Raw genomic sequence first — 18,551 nt, forward strand, 5'->3', positions numbered from 1 at the left:
ACGCTCCATCTTGATCATTAAATAAATGGTTTCTATTTTGAGTGAGCCGCATGCTTAAAGAAGCAGTAGCAACTTTTCCTTGTTCTTCATATTCTTTGCTCTTATTTAATATAGTCCAAACTGTAGCCTTGATGTATCCCAGGTCTCACATAATTATTGTATTACTAGAGCCATTTTGATGTCTCTTAATGTTAGCTTTTCTACTCGCTGTAGATTGGTAACATAAAATTTTGCATAACGCAGTAAATCACGTTAACTGATTAATCACTCACAAAACTCACGTGATTGAGTGAAATGACACTATTTCCTGCTTAAAGCGGGAAATAGTGTCATTTCACTCAATCACGCTAACTGATTATCATGCATATCGAATTTGTGTTAAGCGAGGTTTTCCTGTACAACATGAAAAAGGTACATCCTTACTAAAACTTCCTTATTAACAGTATTCCTGTAAATTAATCTTTTATCTATCAAGACTCCAATATTATCAGATCGTATATTTCTGTCTTCTAAAACACCTCTTACTGTGTCAATCCATCTAGATCTTGGTCTTCTTCTTGGTTTTTTTTTGCCATCCTGGCAAAAACACAGTTGTTTTGCTAACTTTTCCTCTCCCATTGTGTTATAAGTGATGATCTGTACACCTGAGATCAGCTCTGCTAACAATGTTAAGTTTTTCCCTAATATATTCATTTTAGTATGATACTGCCATTGATGCCATCACTCTCCTTATCTCTCTTGTAACTCTCATATCTGTGGTCTTTAAGCTTTGATCAAGTTTTATTTCTAGCCTAGCTCTTTTATCCATATGTTAAAATTGTCCATTTGCATATTTAATTTGCCAGCTGCTCTAAAAATTGTGCCTAAATAGCTGAATGTTTTATTTGTTCTCCAGTTTCTCCATTCAGGATGCACTTGATGTTTTCATTGTGTTTTTATTACTGATTTTCATACCAAATTTATTACAACAGGTATTCAATTCAGTCAAAGAGTCCTTCACACTTGTACTGGATTTATTTAGGAATCAACATCATCTCCATAAACCAAAGAGCTGAGATTAACATTTACTTTGATATCAGGTTTAATGCCACATTTGTTCATAATGTAATCCAGATAAATGATGAATAAGAGTGGAGATAACATGCATCCTTGTTTTGTACCTGATTTTACATCAAACCACCTTCCAATGCCTCCTTCAATTCTAACTGCTGACTTTCAACTCAAAGACTATATATATTGCTCTGTATAAAATGTCCCATTTATGCATTCATTTATAGTGCTATGAACAGCTGTTCTCCTTTCCCCTTGTCACATATCTTTACCAGATCTACAAAACGTAAATGCAGATCCTTGTTACATTCCCATTATTTCTCAGCCTTTAGAAATGATATCAAATATTAGATATCACGATATTGGACTGCTTGCAAGTAATAGATTAGTTTGGAGGAAAATTGTTATAGGAGATTAATGATAATGTAAACTTAATCATGTAGTGCTGTCATAGTAGCCTGAACATCCCTTGAGAGTACATATAGGTAAATTGATGACTATTACTATTTTGATTATTATTACTATCTCAGGACCTTCATAGAGTTATAAGATATGTTGCAGGAGATAAAAATTTGCAGAGTTTAGATATTTCATAGTACCTAGACTAGTGGTGGGGAACCTCTATGCATTAGAAGGTCACATATCACTTAACAGATTCCTCATAAAGCCACACACTTCATATATAATAAATTTTGCTACAATTATAAGATCATATCAGAGGTCATATGCACGCAGTATGAATATCGATATTACAACATTAAAAATCTGTCAAAACTCCCAGAAGTGTTTTATTTATTTACAAAAAAAAAAAAATAATAATTCAGGAATGGAGTTCTACAAACTAAACACCTCAACAGTTAATAAAACACTTTATTATATTCTAGGAATGCAAGCCTTTTGTTAATTTATTTAACTAAGTAATACATAACTTAAAGACTTATTTGAGATTCCTTACTACTGGATAAGAGTGGATGTTTGGTTTCAGCATTGTTGTACTTCAGCTTCAGTTGGTCTTCCAGGTGAGTGTTCTTCATTTATGATTTCAAACCCATCTTAATTTGAACAATGTGTGAAAACGTTGATTCACAACAGTAGATTGTGCCAAAACAAGACAGCACAATTGAGCATGTTGATGCATTTTTGGATACTCGACAGCATTCATCTATATTTCAGTGCAATCTCTCTTACTGTCAAATAGAGATTTCAGAATATTGTCTTCTGAGAGCTCAATCAGCTCCATTTGTAAATTTTCAGGTGCACTAGAGACATCAACCAGATGTGGTTGGAAAGCCAGTTGTAGTGTGAGATCATGTTTTTCAAAATCTTTTAACCTGTCGTATTCTTCAAACAATGAGTCTGTGACTCCTCTATATTCGTTAATATCACAGTTTCTTAAGATTTTATTAGTGCACTATTCTTCATCTGCCTTTGCCAGTTCAGGAAAATGTTCAGCTGAAATTGCAGGTTTTGAAAGAAGAATTTCGAAAAATAATTAACTTCTTCCTAAATGCTTGAGTATTCTGCCACATTTCATATGTTAATTTGGTTTTGCCTTTTAGACAAACATTTAGCTGGTTTTGTTTTGATATTAAGTCACATTAATGCAGCCTTTTTCCAGAAATCCTCTATAGAAAATTCAAAAGGTTTATTTTTTTTTTTTTCATCTAAAAGTTTGTAATTTGTTTTTGTAGTGCTGAAACTTTTTTTCCTAGTACTTTTCCCTGTGATAACCAGTGTACTTAAGAGTAATAGGGAAGATTCACACTTTATGTTTCCTCATCAATTTGAAGCACATTGTGAAACTGGTGATGGCTTGAAGCATTTATTTGAGTATAGTTAGCAATATGAATAACTTTCCCTAATGTGTCTTTTAAAAGAGTACATCGTTTTATTAACTGATTTTGTTAATTGTAATATACAATGAAATGAAATCATGTTATCAGAATTTTGTATTTCATTTTGTAGCAATGAAACAAATCCTTCATTTTTTCCTCTCATGGAAGGAGCACCACCTGTGCATATGCTTACTAAATTACACAAGTTAAGCTTTGCTTCCAGATATTTATCTTTAAAAATATTAACAACATGAATTCCACAAGTTCTCCCCATGAGAATAGCTCCTCACTACACTGAAATCTGCAGTTATAACGTGGATATAAAATAAAACTTGTGCCTCAGTAATATCAATGAACTCATCAAAAAATAAGCATCTTCATTTTGGCAAATTTTTTGAAGCTGTTCAGTAATATTGACAGCTAATTCATATTGTAGCTCAGTTATAGTTCTTCATGAAAGAGGAAGTGGCTTGTATTTATTAACTTTATCTGAATCAAGACATGCTACAACTTTGAGCGTGCACTGTTTTATCATTTCCACATCACTATATTGCTTGCCTCTTCTCTTGAGTATATACACTGCTTGGAAAGAAGTCAATAGACACGTCCATGGGGAAGGTGCATTGTGCCATGTAATGAGTCATATGTTTTTATGGCTCATTTTTGACTGTGTCCAGGTGAAATGGATGAATGTCACCACACTTCACTGGCATCCAGAGCCCTGATCTTAATCCTCTTGAACATCTATGGGATGAACTGCCCCACAACAGTCCAGGACCTCATTACATGTCTACAGTTAGAATGGTCCAGAATTCCCATCAGTCACTATCATACACTTGTGTGCTCCATAGGATTTGACTTAGTCTCTCATTCCTCCTTATCTCTTCCACCTTCTTTTGCAATAATTTTTCCTTTCTGCATAATGGAGGAATACTTTCAAATTTTTCTTAACCTTGGTGCTGGTCTTTTCTTCTTGTATTCTAATTTCCTCCTCCTTTCTATACTGATCACTTTCTTGTCTTGCAATTCGTTGTTTACACAACTGATTCCTTCTCTCCCCCTTTCTTTATATCCTTTCTGACCACATCTTTTTATATGCAGTTCCTGTTTTCTGGTGTGTTTTCTAATCATCCATTTCACCCAAATCTATCTATCCTTGGTGCAAAAATTGCAAAAACTAATTTGCCTTGTTCTGCCTTGCACTATACACTCTCTCAAAGCCATTGGTGCCATTTATCTCCTAAACACTATTCCGAGAGGACACACCTCATCTGCTACCATATGTACCCCCCCCCATTTGTCCCATCCTTCTAAAAAATGCTATATTAATCAGCATATACTCTGTCAGGACATGTGTAGTAGACAAATTTCACTGACATCAGTAAACTTCAGATAGACTGAGTCTGTTAGGAAGACCACACCTTTATTCCCCTTATTCTTAATACTCCTAGCATTTGTATAGAAAAAGAAAGCCGCACATTGCCAGTATTCCTATTAGTCCCATATCTGTTATTACTTTCTTAGTCTATTCTTTTCTGTGATATACCATACAACCTCCTATCACTCAAGTCATGAAGCTACCTCTGCTGTGTTATTCCCTGTCAAATCTAATTTCCTTGCCTTGAACATCCTTGAATTGCTCAATGAATTACAGCTTCTCCAATTGTCTGCATCCTTCTCTCTGTTCATTTGCAACCTATCTCTTACATATGCATTTTTTTCTCTCATCGAACATACTTCATATACCCACATATGTCAAACTTCTCTTCTTGCAGATTATCGTGTCATTTATTATCATTGCTCATCTCCTCTACTCTGAAATAACATTTGAAGCAACACATTTACTATCCTTTCTCACACATTTCTACTGCACATTCTCATACTGCTGTCAAATTTTGCTACTCCATTCACAAATTTTGTCATGTTATTCATATCAACTTACCTCATCTCCGTAGTTCACTGTCTTTTTCCAAGGCAAGCACTTGTGCACACTGTGAATCATCACATCTCCATACATTGCTCTTCTCACAACCTCACTTGTTTCTTTTACACTGATATTCCTCACTTTCTTTCCCACTTGCTCTGCTCTCATTTCATCTTCCCTTTCTTTTTCCTGTGTTGCCTTCCTTTCATCTATGTTCCCACTCTCATCTTTATTTGGTTTCCTTTCTGTTATCTTTACTCTTTATTTTACTCCCACTTTCACTCTTAATATCTACTATAAACTTTTATAGTGGATATTATGGGATAATGGGATAAAGACAGTGTGATTCCGGATGAGCCAAACATATCTCTCATTGACAAAGAAATATATGATTCCACAATAGACCAGTGACATTTATAGATGTTATAATAAAATTTGAAGACATGTTTTTGTGGTGTCATGTCAGTTGTATTTGAAAGCTTTGTCTCAGAATGTCATTCATATAAAATTTAAAAAGAAAACAGATTCCATTGTATTATCTTTGATTTTGTGTATAGTGTTATCTTATACCACATGTGGTTTAGCTGATTTTTTTTCCCCTTTCTTTTAAAAGAAAAAGGCAAAGGATCACTTTGGTATTGAAGGTGATGAAGGCTCCACCATGGTAGAAGTCAGTGTATCTCCAGCTAAGTGAGTTTTAACTTTTCAAGCATATTTTGCAGAATGTATATCACTTTTTCCTGTCAATACATTATTAAAGCAGAGTTGTTGCTGTGTGTGTGTGTGTGTGTGTGTGTGTGTGTGTGTGTGTGCGTGCACCCACACACACACACACACACATGCATATATATATGTTTAAATAAGGGACGAATATTCCTAGTGTGCAGTGCTCAACCATGAAATATCAGTATCACCAATATTATTGTATATTTTTGCATTTATTCCTGTTAAAGACTCCCCCAGTTGTTTGCAGACTTTGGGTGATTCCTTAAATTCAACACAATATACTAATCTTCGTTATCCTCTTGACAAGGATAATAAAGCATTAGTGCTTCATGAAGAGAGTACTTTTTGACGCGTAAACATTGCGTCACATTTGCATTAATAGTCCTGGTGTGCTTTCAAACTGCATATACCTTTGAGTCCTTCGAAAAGATGTAAAGAGGGCACAGCAGGTCAAATTCTTAGCGTTTTAGCATTTTTATACCACGGAGAAGGCGAGACTCGTTGAGCTAACATTTTGAGTACATCCAGCACCTAGCGGCTGTGATTGGTTATGTGTCAACCAATCCAATTGAATGTTGTCATTGGCATGAGTTGAGCGCTTGTTGTATCTAATGGCTGTATTACAAACAGCTGTTACACATGTTTTCTAGAACTGAAAATTTGAAAAGTGGATGTTAGGAGAAAAAACCAAAATGTTTCTCTTGCTATGCAGTATAGCATCTGTTGAGGTTGCAAAGTTTTTTAACAGTATAGACACATTTTTATTCTAGTCTTCGGAAACAACAGGCAGTAAAAAAATCTGTTCCTGAATAAAAATGAATATTCTGTGTATTATAAGACGTTGTTGATCTACAACAAAATACCAGAATATGTGAGATTAATAAGACAGAAGAACTGCTGATACAAAAAAAAAAACCTGATGAATGTAGGATTCTTGAAAGTGTGGATAATGATCGGATGTTATTTATACTGAGTCTCCGTAAACAAAAGAAATTTCTTGGAAAACGGAGTGAAATATACACAAACCAGAGCAAAAAATTCACATAACATGGGCAACAAATTTTACGAGATGATTTGCTGCTCCATCAAACGATATTTATTCCTGCCATTCTCTGTCTCCTCGCGTAAGTTTTTTTTTTTAATTATGTCATCATAAATTCACTTATTCATACCCAGACTTTATAGGATCGTGTTATTTGCTCTACCCAGCAACTTATAGGACACACATATCACAAATGTTAACGATTAATAATTCGTTTACCATTAATGAAAGTATTTCTACTCACACTTATTCTTTCTTTTCATTTCCTATTCTAAACATGTCTTATAAATGATGGTTCACATATTTTCATCTTTGAGTATTTCAAATATACCAACCAACTATAGCATTCTCCTTCATTGTTGTTTTCTAATAAATCTTAAAACAAACAGATTGTTCCTCCACTCTACAGAAGTATTCAAAGTTATCCTGCAATTAATTGCATTGAACCAATTAAGATGAGCTCTGATGCGCTATGCATTCTCAAAACGTTCATACATCAATAAAAATACTATCATGTGGTCATGGGTGTCTGCAGAGGGAGGGAGTTCCCTCCCTCTACAGACAAATGATAAACTCCCCCCCCCCCCCCCCGGCTCGAGTAAAAAATTCCAGAAATTTTTAAAATCGTAAAAGTGATTGAGATATAACATTAAACCCTTGACCATGGAAAACTTTGTCTATCTTAAAATTTTATTATGAGTTGGTCTGTTTCAGCTCATGGCAGGGTAGCCATAGAATATGTATTTTATTGCAGCGATAAACACGTGTTCCTGTTTTTGGTTCATCTTTTTCTGATTTGTGAACAGCGAGACCAGTTCATTTTCCCTCTGTGTGTCTAGTGAGTTACCGAGTGAAGTGTAAATTGTAAATTTATAGTGAAACTAATTTGAACAGAAAAATACATTTTAAAAGGTAAGTGTATGTAATTTAATATTATTTTACTTGTTAGTTTTATGATTTTTTTTGCTTTGAAACTGAAATAATTTAATTTAGAATTTTGGGATTAATTAATTAGTTGATTTTTAATAAAATATGCTGGTCAATTTTTTTATATATGAAATTGTGCTGAAAACTGCATTAATTCTGAATTTTTTTTTTCCAAGAATTAAAGATGACTGAAATTGATGTAAAATGAAAGTAATGTACTGTATTTATAGTTCACATTGATAAATAATTACATCAAAAAATGCTAAAAGACGTTTATTGATGTAATTATTTAATTAAATCAATAATTATAAAAATTTATTGATGTATTTATTTGTCTCCAAACTTCACCCCCCCGGGACGCACGCCCATGCATACGGTCAAATTAACATGAAATTTTATATATATGAATAAAATTTTCATAAAATTAAAAAAAATGATAACATTTTTATTAAAATTTATCAGTACATTTTGCATCATCATTTTCTCCTTAATTTGTTAGGTTTGTTGGCCAATCATAGCCAACTTGACTTCAAATTAACCTAATCATTAATTAGGTTAATTAACGATTAGGCTAATTTGCCTAATTCTATATATATCTTGCTATGATTGTCAATGAATGTATTCTCTTGGCTAGTTTGTTGTTTTCAGAATGAATAACCAGAGCTTTTTGCTCAGTAATCCTGACATTACTATGATACTAACTAATTCACTTTTAGTTAAAAAGGCCTTGCAAAGGTTCGTTACATTCCTGATGGTATTGGGCTTTAGGTCTTCCCAGCCAGAGGCACATTTTGATATTGGTTGTACCACTAAAGATTGACAAGACATTCAGTTTAACACACTCATACTGGCATGTTTCATGGGTGTTGATGCACAATATATGAATGACATGGCTCAGTGAGAAAGTGTTAAATTTGGTAACTTTTATCAAGGTGATTTACATTTTCATCTATAGTTTTTGAATAATTTCTATACTGATTGTTAAGTTCCATTGAAATAGTATAACTCTGTTTTTGATTGAGTCAACAAAAAATAAATACATTTGAATCACATAGTTGACTTTGTGTAATGTCATTATGAATCCATTCAAATTCAAAAACTTGAGAAACTGTACCTGATTGTTCATGTGTTCATGGTTATTTCTTTACTCACACTTGTTTTTCAAGTTTTGAATCTGAATGGATTCATAATGACATTACACAAAGACTAAATACAGTCCATTAGTTTCACTCCATACATTTATAAACTTCACAATCTTTTTGATGACTTATGGAATATCATGACCCTTCTTCACAATTCAGTTCTGTCTTACCAAGACAGCAGACTCCCAGTGTTTTTCAGCAAAGATGCTGAATAAGCACCTGCTGTTACTCTTTTCACTTCTATCTTTCTATCTCATCATTCATGTTACTTTCAACCACTTTTTTCATACTCTCATTCATATTTCATTCACCATTGCTCAACTTCCACTATGTTCTCTACAATACTTTCACTATCTGCCTTATATTGCTAGTATTATCACTTCATTCTCCTGTCAGTCTGTTAGAAATCAATAATATCTTTCCTAGACTTATTTACTTACCCTAAAATAGCTGGATAGGAGTTTTCATTATAAAGAAAGAATTGCAGAACAGGAAAATAGATCTATGAAAGTCCCATCATCACTTGTCAAAAGTCAGGCATTCTTAAACCCTTGGTGTATCATGCATATAATATTTCACAAGCTCTTTTGCATGAGGAACTTTAGGAATTTCATTTCTGATTAATAAAATAATTTCTCAAATGAAATATAAGTTAGCTGATTAGTAAGATAAGTTACAAGTGCAATAGATGAGCCAATGGGGGAGGTGGGGAAGGATCATTAGAGGGGGTTGAATGTGTTTTTTTTTTAGTTTTATAAATAGTTTAAAAGTAGCATTAAGATTATAATGGTGTAGAATTCTATTAATTTTTTTCTGATAACTCTTTAATTATGAGATAGCTATGCTTTTACTGTAATCTATATTATTTTTTGATGAAATTTTATGAAGAATTTTATTAATAGTATTTTTGCTATAGCCATTATTTATAAATGTATAGCTAATAGTTTGTAATTCTTGTGTAAGAGCTTGTTCGTTAGAGCAAATTGTTATAGCTCTGTTTTTGAGAGTGTTAATGACTCCAAGTCATTAAATGATATGAGTTAGCATGTATATATTGGCCAGTATGTGTAGGCTTGCAGTAAACGGTGATGGAAAGACTGCCTTGAGGAAAGATGTGTGACCAGTTTATCCAGGAAAGGAAGCGATTTCTGATTTTCAATTTCAATAGTAAATTGTATGTGCTCATGTTACAAATTATTAGCAATACATTTATAAGTAGTGACTACAGCAAAAATACTATTAAATTCTTCATCTAACTTCATCAAAAAATAATATAGATTACAGTAAAACCATAGTTATTCCATATATTAAAGGGTTATCAGAAAAAATTAATAGAATTCTACACCATTATAATCTTAATGCCACTTTTAAACCACCCTATAAAACTGAAAAAACTCATTCAACTCCTCTAAGGATCCCCCCCCCCCCAAATAATAATAATAAAAAAAACGACACATTAAATTTAACACTTTTGGCGAAGCAGGCCTCTCAGATCATTCTCTTAACACCTTACATCAAATTCATTGGAGAAGTACTTGTTTCCTTACATCATACAAAAACCTGGTATGAACGGAAATTTAAAGATGCCTGTGAAATCTTGATTAAACGACCCAATCTTAATAATGGTGGCATAAAAATCCCAAGAATTCAGATGGTACACATTCGGCTCACTGAATTCAAGTTTTCCAGCAAACCCTGACTCTAAGCAATTTTTCAGCTTTTATTAGCCACCATCCATACTGGTTTTTTCCAATTTATATGTATAGTTATATAAGTAAAAATTTTTGTATGAACATGTTGCTCTCTAGCTTAATTTAATTTAATTTTGTAACCTAATTGATGATAACAGAACTTTAGCTTTGATGTAGTAAGGTTGTTTTTTTCCCCCCATCAGAGGTCTGGCTAGTAGTTTTAATGGTTGATTAAATCAATGTAACTTCAGCATAACGTATAAATTGTAGTGCAGCTTGTTTCGTTCTATATATGTGTATATTCCAGATGATAACCTTACTGTGAAGGTCGAAATATCAAGTGATTATTTTGGTTTATATTAAACTGAAGTTTTACTCAAGTGTGGTAGTTGTTTCCATAATTTTTGAAGATGTATTATGATCACCATGTAAGCATAAAGGAAAGTAAAGAAAAAATTGTGAAAATGAAAAATCAAAGATGCTAAGAAAAAGAATTTCTCTGCATATAAAATTGTATGTGTTGAGTCATTTAGAAACATGAATGTCAAATTAATATAGGTGCTTTTTTAAATATAGCAATGTTTACTATAAGAACAGTTATGAAAAATGCAAACAAAATAAGATATTTTGTAACTGCAGCATTAAAACTTTCAACAACAAAGGTAACCTGTTGTTAAACATAAAAGCATACTTAAAAATTTTCAGCAAAGAGGTAATCCGTTCTTAGTAAAAGTATCGCACTAATTATGGCCCATTTCTTAAAAAATGACTCATGTCATGAGCAGATGATATAAAGCAAATGAGGTATTATTATTAAGAGAGACACCTTCAGGTAGTCAGGAGCTCATCGAGGGAGGCCATACTATTCGCACCAGCTGTCATACCTGTTCTTGAATTCATTCATGCTGCTTGCACATGCAACATCCAACTGCAATCCATCCCAATTACACACTACTCTATGAGAGAAAAATCTTGCCATAACCCCCTCCTTGACAGTGTTCTCAACTTCTATGGATGCCCTTTCCCCACTCTCCATAAAATGAAAAATTTCATCTATTGAAATCCTGTAATACCCTTTCAGAAGTTTGTACGTCTCAATCATATCACTCCCCTTTCTCCTGTTTGCTAGTGTCTGCAGCCTACAAATTCTCAGTTGGTCCTCATAATCCATATTACACAATTCTGATATCATTTTTGACACTCTATGTGCACTCTCTCCACTGTATCAAAATCACCATGGAGACCAGACCTGCGTGCAATAATCCAAGTGAGGTCTTACAAGGCCTTGCAAAGAAGCAAAGTGACTTCGTTATCTTTACATGTCAAGGTTTGTTTGAGCATTGCCATTATTCTCTGAGTTGTATTTACAGTTTTTGCTATATGACACTTGTAGTAAACCATGCTGTTCGTTGCAAAGTAGAGATTCTCTGTCAACCCATTTCTGAATGCTTTCTGTACAACTTGACTCTTTTGGCCTGCTGCTTATAATTATCGTAACTGACATCCTTATGCACATGATATTCCTTCCATATCATCTTTTTCTTATGAATCTCTTTCTTAATTAGATTATACATCCATTTCACTCACACTATTCATTCTTTGAACTCTAGGACACATTTTGATTACCTGATTATCCTACCTATCTTTGCATCATTTACAAATAGCTGTATGTCATATGTCAAATCATTCCCAATGTCATTAGTGTGTGGATTGAATAACAATGGACCAATGACTATGATCCTTGAGGCATACCACTGGTTTTCTTGAATCTTGCAGATTCACACCCTCCATATACCGCTTTTTGATATCTGTCAGTCAGCCACTTTCTTATCTATGACAATAGTTTATAATCCAATTCCATATTCTCCAATTTATGGAATAGGATTCCATACTGTATTCTGCCAAAAGCCTTAGCAAAATCTAAAAGTATAATGGTATACCCATTCCCTTGTCTAACTTAGAGGTAACATTATTATAGAATGTGATCAAGTTGCTAAAACATTACCTTCCCTTAGTAAACCCATGCTGTTCATTGCAAAGTAGAGATTCTCTGTCAATCCAGTTCTGAATGCAAGTTGCAAGTCCTAACCAACTTTTCTAAAATCTTCACCACCACCACTCCTGGGATACTGATTGGTTGATAGTTGGATACATCGGTCTTTGCACCACCCTTGTGCAATGGAATTACCATACATTCTTTCCACTCGTGTGAAATCTTCCGTGTTTTGAGACTCAAATTATATAGCCAGTTCAGTTGAACACCCTTTAAGCATCCGTGCTGATATCCCATCAGTTCTTATTGCATAATTCTTATTCAATTTGTGCAACAGCTCTAGTACTGCCTACTTATCCACATGAGTTTCTTTATACAGTGAAGAGGTAGTGGTGAGTTGAATGTTGCATATACCAGGTTGATAGCTTCCAGCAAAATGGCTGCTCATTAGTTGAACAATCACTTCTGCATCAGCCGCCTTCATACCATCTGCATTCAATAGAGCTATTTCTGGAAATTCATTCTTTCTTTACTTGCAGCATTATGATAGAATTCTTTTGGGTTGTCTTTAACTTGCAGAGCCAGTTTCTTTTCATGCTCAGACTTAGCTTTCCATGCAACACTTGTGACTTTTCTGGCCTGCTGCTTATAATTATCGTAATTGATATCATCTGTATGTATATGATATTCCTTCCATGTCATCTTTTTCTTATGAATCTCTTGGAGAGAGCTTGTGACTGACACATGGTGAAAAGTGAGTAAGCAAGTGTTAACTACTTTCTTGTTGTGTTCATAAATCGTATTATTTGTCTTGATTATTTGTCCTGTTGAATGATTATTGTTTATGATTATATTATATAAATTCACTCTTCATTATGAACAGTAAATGAAAGGAAACACAAACTATGCTTTTAAGTGCAAAACTGCAGGAACTGTAAGTGTTAGTGTTATACATCTTAAACTCCTGCAAAGGAAAGGATATTTCTGTATAATTATGTATAATGTGTAGTGAGAAGTAAAGAATGTAATACTTTCTTTTTATTTACAAAGAAATTAATTAAACAAAGAAATCGCATTTTAGAGGTATCTCTGAAGGAAGATGCCATTCCTGCTCACACACATATATGTGTGTGTGTGTGTAATATATATGTACACACACACACACACACACACACACACACACACATATATATATATATATATATATATATATATATATAATAAATTTTTTAACTTGGGGATATTGTATATTAGGATAATCAAGTAATTTTATAAACTTGGTTATTTTAACTCCTAATCCCAAGTATGCAAACAATTAAGTTTGTGCCTGAAACAAAGTTCAAGTCTAAAGATGTTACAACTATAATAATATATAATATACAATAATATATACAAATATAATATATATACTAATATACAATATCCCCAAGTTAAAAAAATTTATTACATCTATATCTCCTCCAGAGATTTTTATTAAAAATAAAAACACCTTGTTGCAACTTCTATAGATAAAGGTGATAAGGCTCCGTATTACTAAAACGGGCTACTCACCGAGGAGACCTCAAAAAAGGTTGAAACCGGTCTGGGTAGTGACCTGACCCATAATGCATTGCAGTATACATCTTCTAGTGAGATGTGCTTTACATTATGGGAAAATACTAAGAATAGTGATCAGAGCTTTATCCACCTTTACAATGAGTTGCCCTGGTGTTGTAACATCTTTAGACTTGAACTTTGTTTCAGGCGCAAACTTAATTGTTTGCATACTTGGGATTAGGAGTTAAAATAACCAAGTTTATAAAATTACTTGGTTATCCTAATACACACACGCACGCACGCATATATAATGCACTCAGCATATTTATTAAGTTTTTGGACTTCCAGTTGACTAAAACATAACTTCACCCACATAGAATCGCAATTTCTGTCTTTTTCCCTTCCCATTGGGATTTCTTGTTATGGTAGATATTATTATTATTATTACGGGCAACTCCAAGGAGTCCATAGACTCATCGAGGGAGGCCCTAACATCATATATTAATGGTGTCCTGTACTGGTAACAAACGTTCCATATGAAAATTATTTCATTTTCTTCATATGTAATACATTTTAATAATTTACTATTGAATATCAGCTAGAAAAATCTGTCATCTTTTTTATATTTGACTTAATCAAATCATTATAACAGTACAAAAGTATAATCACAAACTCACAAATGAAATTAGTTGCACTTTTCATCCTGTGACCCCTAGTGTGTAAAAACGATTGGTCATATTAACAGTTTATTAATCCTTACAAATACTCATCAACAACCACTTCCCTTAAACAAAGAAATAACATTTTAGAGGTATCTTCCTGAAGGAAGATGCCATACCTGCTTACAGACTATGCTATCCATTCAATCCAATATCTTGGTAATGTTTAATTAAACATTACCATGATTTCAGTTTCCTTATAACAACCACTTACATCCATACCATAAAGAAAAAGTACAAACATTTGATGCTAGCAGCATCAAAAATATACTACTGAAATGTTATTGAATGTCATATTATTAAATCGAGAAGGTTGTCATTATTACTTTTTAGGATAACAAAAGCAATCAGAATTCCTAGCTTTGGCATGTTTGCTTACCAGGTGCCTTGTAAAAGAAGGACTTAAACCCAAGAAAGGTAAAATTATTCCACTTCCTCAAAGGAGTGTGAGTGCAAAACTTCATTTATAGGCTGGTCTATGTATCTGCAGTTGTTAAAATATTAGAGAGTTTGAAGACTAAGACTGCTTGCATGGATATTAGCAGAACAATTTTGAGGGCCATCATGTGATTGCAAGAATAGGTCATGTTTCAGACTTTACTTACATATTATTATTATTACATTACACTTCTAAGGAGTCCAAGAACTCATTGTAGGAGGGCACACTACTCACATCTCATCGTCTCTCTTGCTTAATCCTCCTACTACAAAACAGGGCAATAGGCAGGGTTTACAAAAATTTCTGATGGCTTACTAGTCCTCCAGTAATATTTCTCTCTCATCTTTCCAAGTTTTAATATCCACTATAACGGTTCAAATTTTGCATATTCAGTTACTGGGAAAATTTGTCACTAGTCAAGTGTCAATGCAGGTCACTATCATAGTCATGTATTCAATCATGGACCTGGTCAAAAAGATTTTGTTAATGCTGTGGGTAATTTTCATCTTGTGAAACTACCAGTGTTGAAGCAAATATGTTTGATAATAAGGTTTTTAACTCATACACAGTTGAGTTAAAACTCATACATTTATACTAGATGTATTTCCTCTACATGTTTTGCTGTCTGTATGACACAGCATCATCGGGAGGTTACTTAACATAAATAAAAAATAGTAGAAAATTAAACGTTTTCCAACAGCAGTTATTAATATCTATATTTGAAAAAACTGAATTATAGTCTAATCATGAGTATCATTAGGCATCTTATGTGCAATCTCTCCATTGTTATGTAAAGTCTGTGTGCGAATGCTGCCATAGGACACATCTTTAATTTTACACATGTTAATTAATGATTTCCAGATGTGAAGGATCATTCCTTAATTTTTATTTAGTGTGCCTTTTGAGTGAATGACCTTGGAGGACTCCTTGAACAACCTCTTGAAGTAATTCTCTTTTTAGTATGGCATGAACGATGCTTGCCAATCTATTGTGTGCTACGAGTTCCCTTTTTTAATTCCTGTTTGTTTTCAATATCACCTATATGTTCTTTGTTGCAGATTTCAAAACCTCTCACAGTCTGACCTATGTATATCTTCCCACAAGAGCACGGAATCTTGTATACATCTGGAGTTTATAAAATGAAACTTTGTCTTTAGGGGAGCATAAAAAACTTCATAATGTGCTGACTGGTTTGAATGTTGTTCTGATGTTGACTGCCTTTAATATTTTGGCTATTTTTCTTGATGCATAGTAGGGAACTGATACCGTGCCTTTGTAATTAATTTCTTTGTTATCATGGGATGGTTCATCATTTTGCTGAGGGATTCTCAGCAAATTGCTATTTTTTTGGTTTGCTTTTTTATCTTTGTAATTGGACTGCCAGTTTTCTCTTGGGTCATTCAAAACAAGAAATGGTAGAGGGTGTTTTCTCTTCAAATTTTCCAGCTAACTAATACAAGTGTTAATCAGGACTCTTATATCACACATTTTTGGAATTGGCTGTATATGGACTTGCTTTCTGTAGAGTGCTTCAGTTATGATTTTTCTTTTGTGTATATCACTTGAAGTTTCTTGAAATTGAGAAAAAATACAGGAATAAATAGATTTTGTTAGCTTACACACACACACACACACACACACACACACACACACACACACACACACACACACACACACACACACACACAGGAAAAGAAATAAGAAAGAAATTTATGACTGCTAGAAGGAAGTAACAAGAGAATACGCTGGCATGTATATTTATATAAACGTGGAATAGTTTTATGCTTATTACAGATGACTTCCTCAGAAAATTACATGAGAAACTGTAAATAGAAAACAGTACATAAACATTAATGTTGTTAATAAATATGGTATTAGACAGGATTCTGCTTATTAATAATCACTTTATGCTTGTGACTTTTGTTGTGAACAAGTGCTGTTGTTGACTGCTTTTAATATTTAGCTGTATTTCTTGATTTAGTGTAGCAAAATGATCACAACTTGGATTTATGTGTGGATGAATGGGATTTAAGATGGTCTTCTTATGTTTCTCATAGCAGCAAGGAAGTATTTCAAAACCATTCCAGAAAATGTGGTGTGTCTGTGCTTGTCATTATCTGGGTTGTCTAAAGAAAGTGCATTTCTTAAAAGAGCTATAGTCTCTGATGTTAAATCTGTAATTCGTCGGCTGTGTTATTGTTATATCCTTACTTTCATATAATGTTATTTCATAAGTCGTAAGTGCAAATCTTATTATACATTAATTTACTGTCTCTAGAATCTATCCTTTTGCTTACTCGAAACCTTATACAATCTAAGTCCTACCGGCTACTCTATTGTTATTCGCTATCTCTCTATATTATATCTTATTCTACCTCTATAATAACTCTCCTTCTTATCTATTGTCGTGCTCCTAAAAGACTAATTCAGATTTATTTCCTCTTCGGATATTGGCAAAATTTATATTTTGTTGCGCCAGCCAATATCCTATAACAGAAGAAACTCTTGTTCAGGGAAATAATTCAAAACTTAAAAGGATACACACAATAATTTATCTCGCGCTAGCGCTGTGCAGATTCAGTTAGCAGTCATAGACCGAATCTCACTTAAACAATTATATCTAAATTCCTTCCCGCCAAAAAGGTTCAATTTTATAAGTGTGGTTTGAATTCGTAATCAGGTATAAGGTACAAAACATGTTTATTGGAAAACACAAAACATTTACAGTTATGTAAGCTTAAATACTCAATGGATCAAAATTCACTCTAAGTTAAGGGTAATACTAAAGCACAATGAATCAGAGCAAGTTAAATTCTTCGATTATGAAAGGATAAGATTAGCTTTAAGCAAAGTACTACTACTATATAATTCCCTTCACAAGTTACTCACAGAATACTTATTTAACACTTTCATTAATACTCTTATCAATGATTACCTTAATTCTAAATTTTATCTAAGCAAGTCTAGCCATTCACAAATCACTGCCTATTTAAACAATTCTTCTTTGCTCCACAAGGGCTTAATTAATACAGTCAAATTCTCACTAAAAATTCTCTACTAGTGTCCTTTAGTTACAACACACACAAATTTCTTGTTCTCCTAAACAAATTTTTAACATAGAATGAAAACTCTTACATTACCGGATCCTTTCAGATTTCATGCCGCCATCTCACGTAGGTCTGGATTACCGTACTGCATATTCTTCGGCTGTCTTTGCGCCTGGCGATGTACTACGCTTTTTCTTCTAATCTTTTCCGACTGTTGCGTGCTGTCTACCGCTCTGCAGGAAACTTTCTCCAATGGGACATTCTGCTAAGGCTCGATTCCACATAGGCCGTCATATTGCGATCAGCTCCACTTGAAAATCTTCAAGCATTCTCAAGAAAAGAACCTGCCATCCGTCATTCCCGTAGTCAACTCGCTGCTCTCTCACGAATCCTCCGACAAACTCCCCTTAAAACTCGAATCTGGCACTCGAAGATCAAAAGGTCAAAAAAGCCCCTTAAAACGGCGTGCTTCGTTCGGGC

At 33.6% G+C, this 18,551-nt stretch overlaps 1 protein-coding gene across 1 annotated transcript in view; it reads left to right on the forward strand.

Moving 5' to 3' along the window:
- The window catches only part of rhea (Talin_middle and talin-RS domain-containing protein rhea), a 709,058-nt gene that overhangs the window by 281,106 nt on the left and 409,401 nt on the right, over positions 1–18,551 (forward strand). The window contains exon 14 of the mRNA XM_090405775.1: positions 5,423–5,499. Coding sequence (XP_090261901.1) covers positions 5,423–5,499 — 77 coding nt within the window. The remainder of the gene's footprint in view (positions 1–5,422; positions 5,500–18,551) is intronic.

Source organism: Typopeltis vanoorti, chromosome 15 (assembly GCF_054136105.1).
Source record: "Typopeltis vanoorti isolate ZY-2024b chromosome 15, IOZ_Tvanoo_1.0, whole genome shotgun sequence".
Lineage (NCBI taxonomy): Eukaryota > Metazoa > Arthropoda > Arachnida > Uropygi > Thelyphonidae > Typopeltis > Typopeltis vanoorti.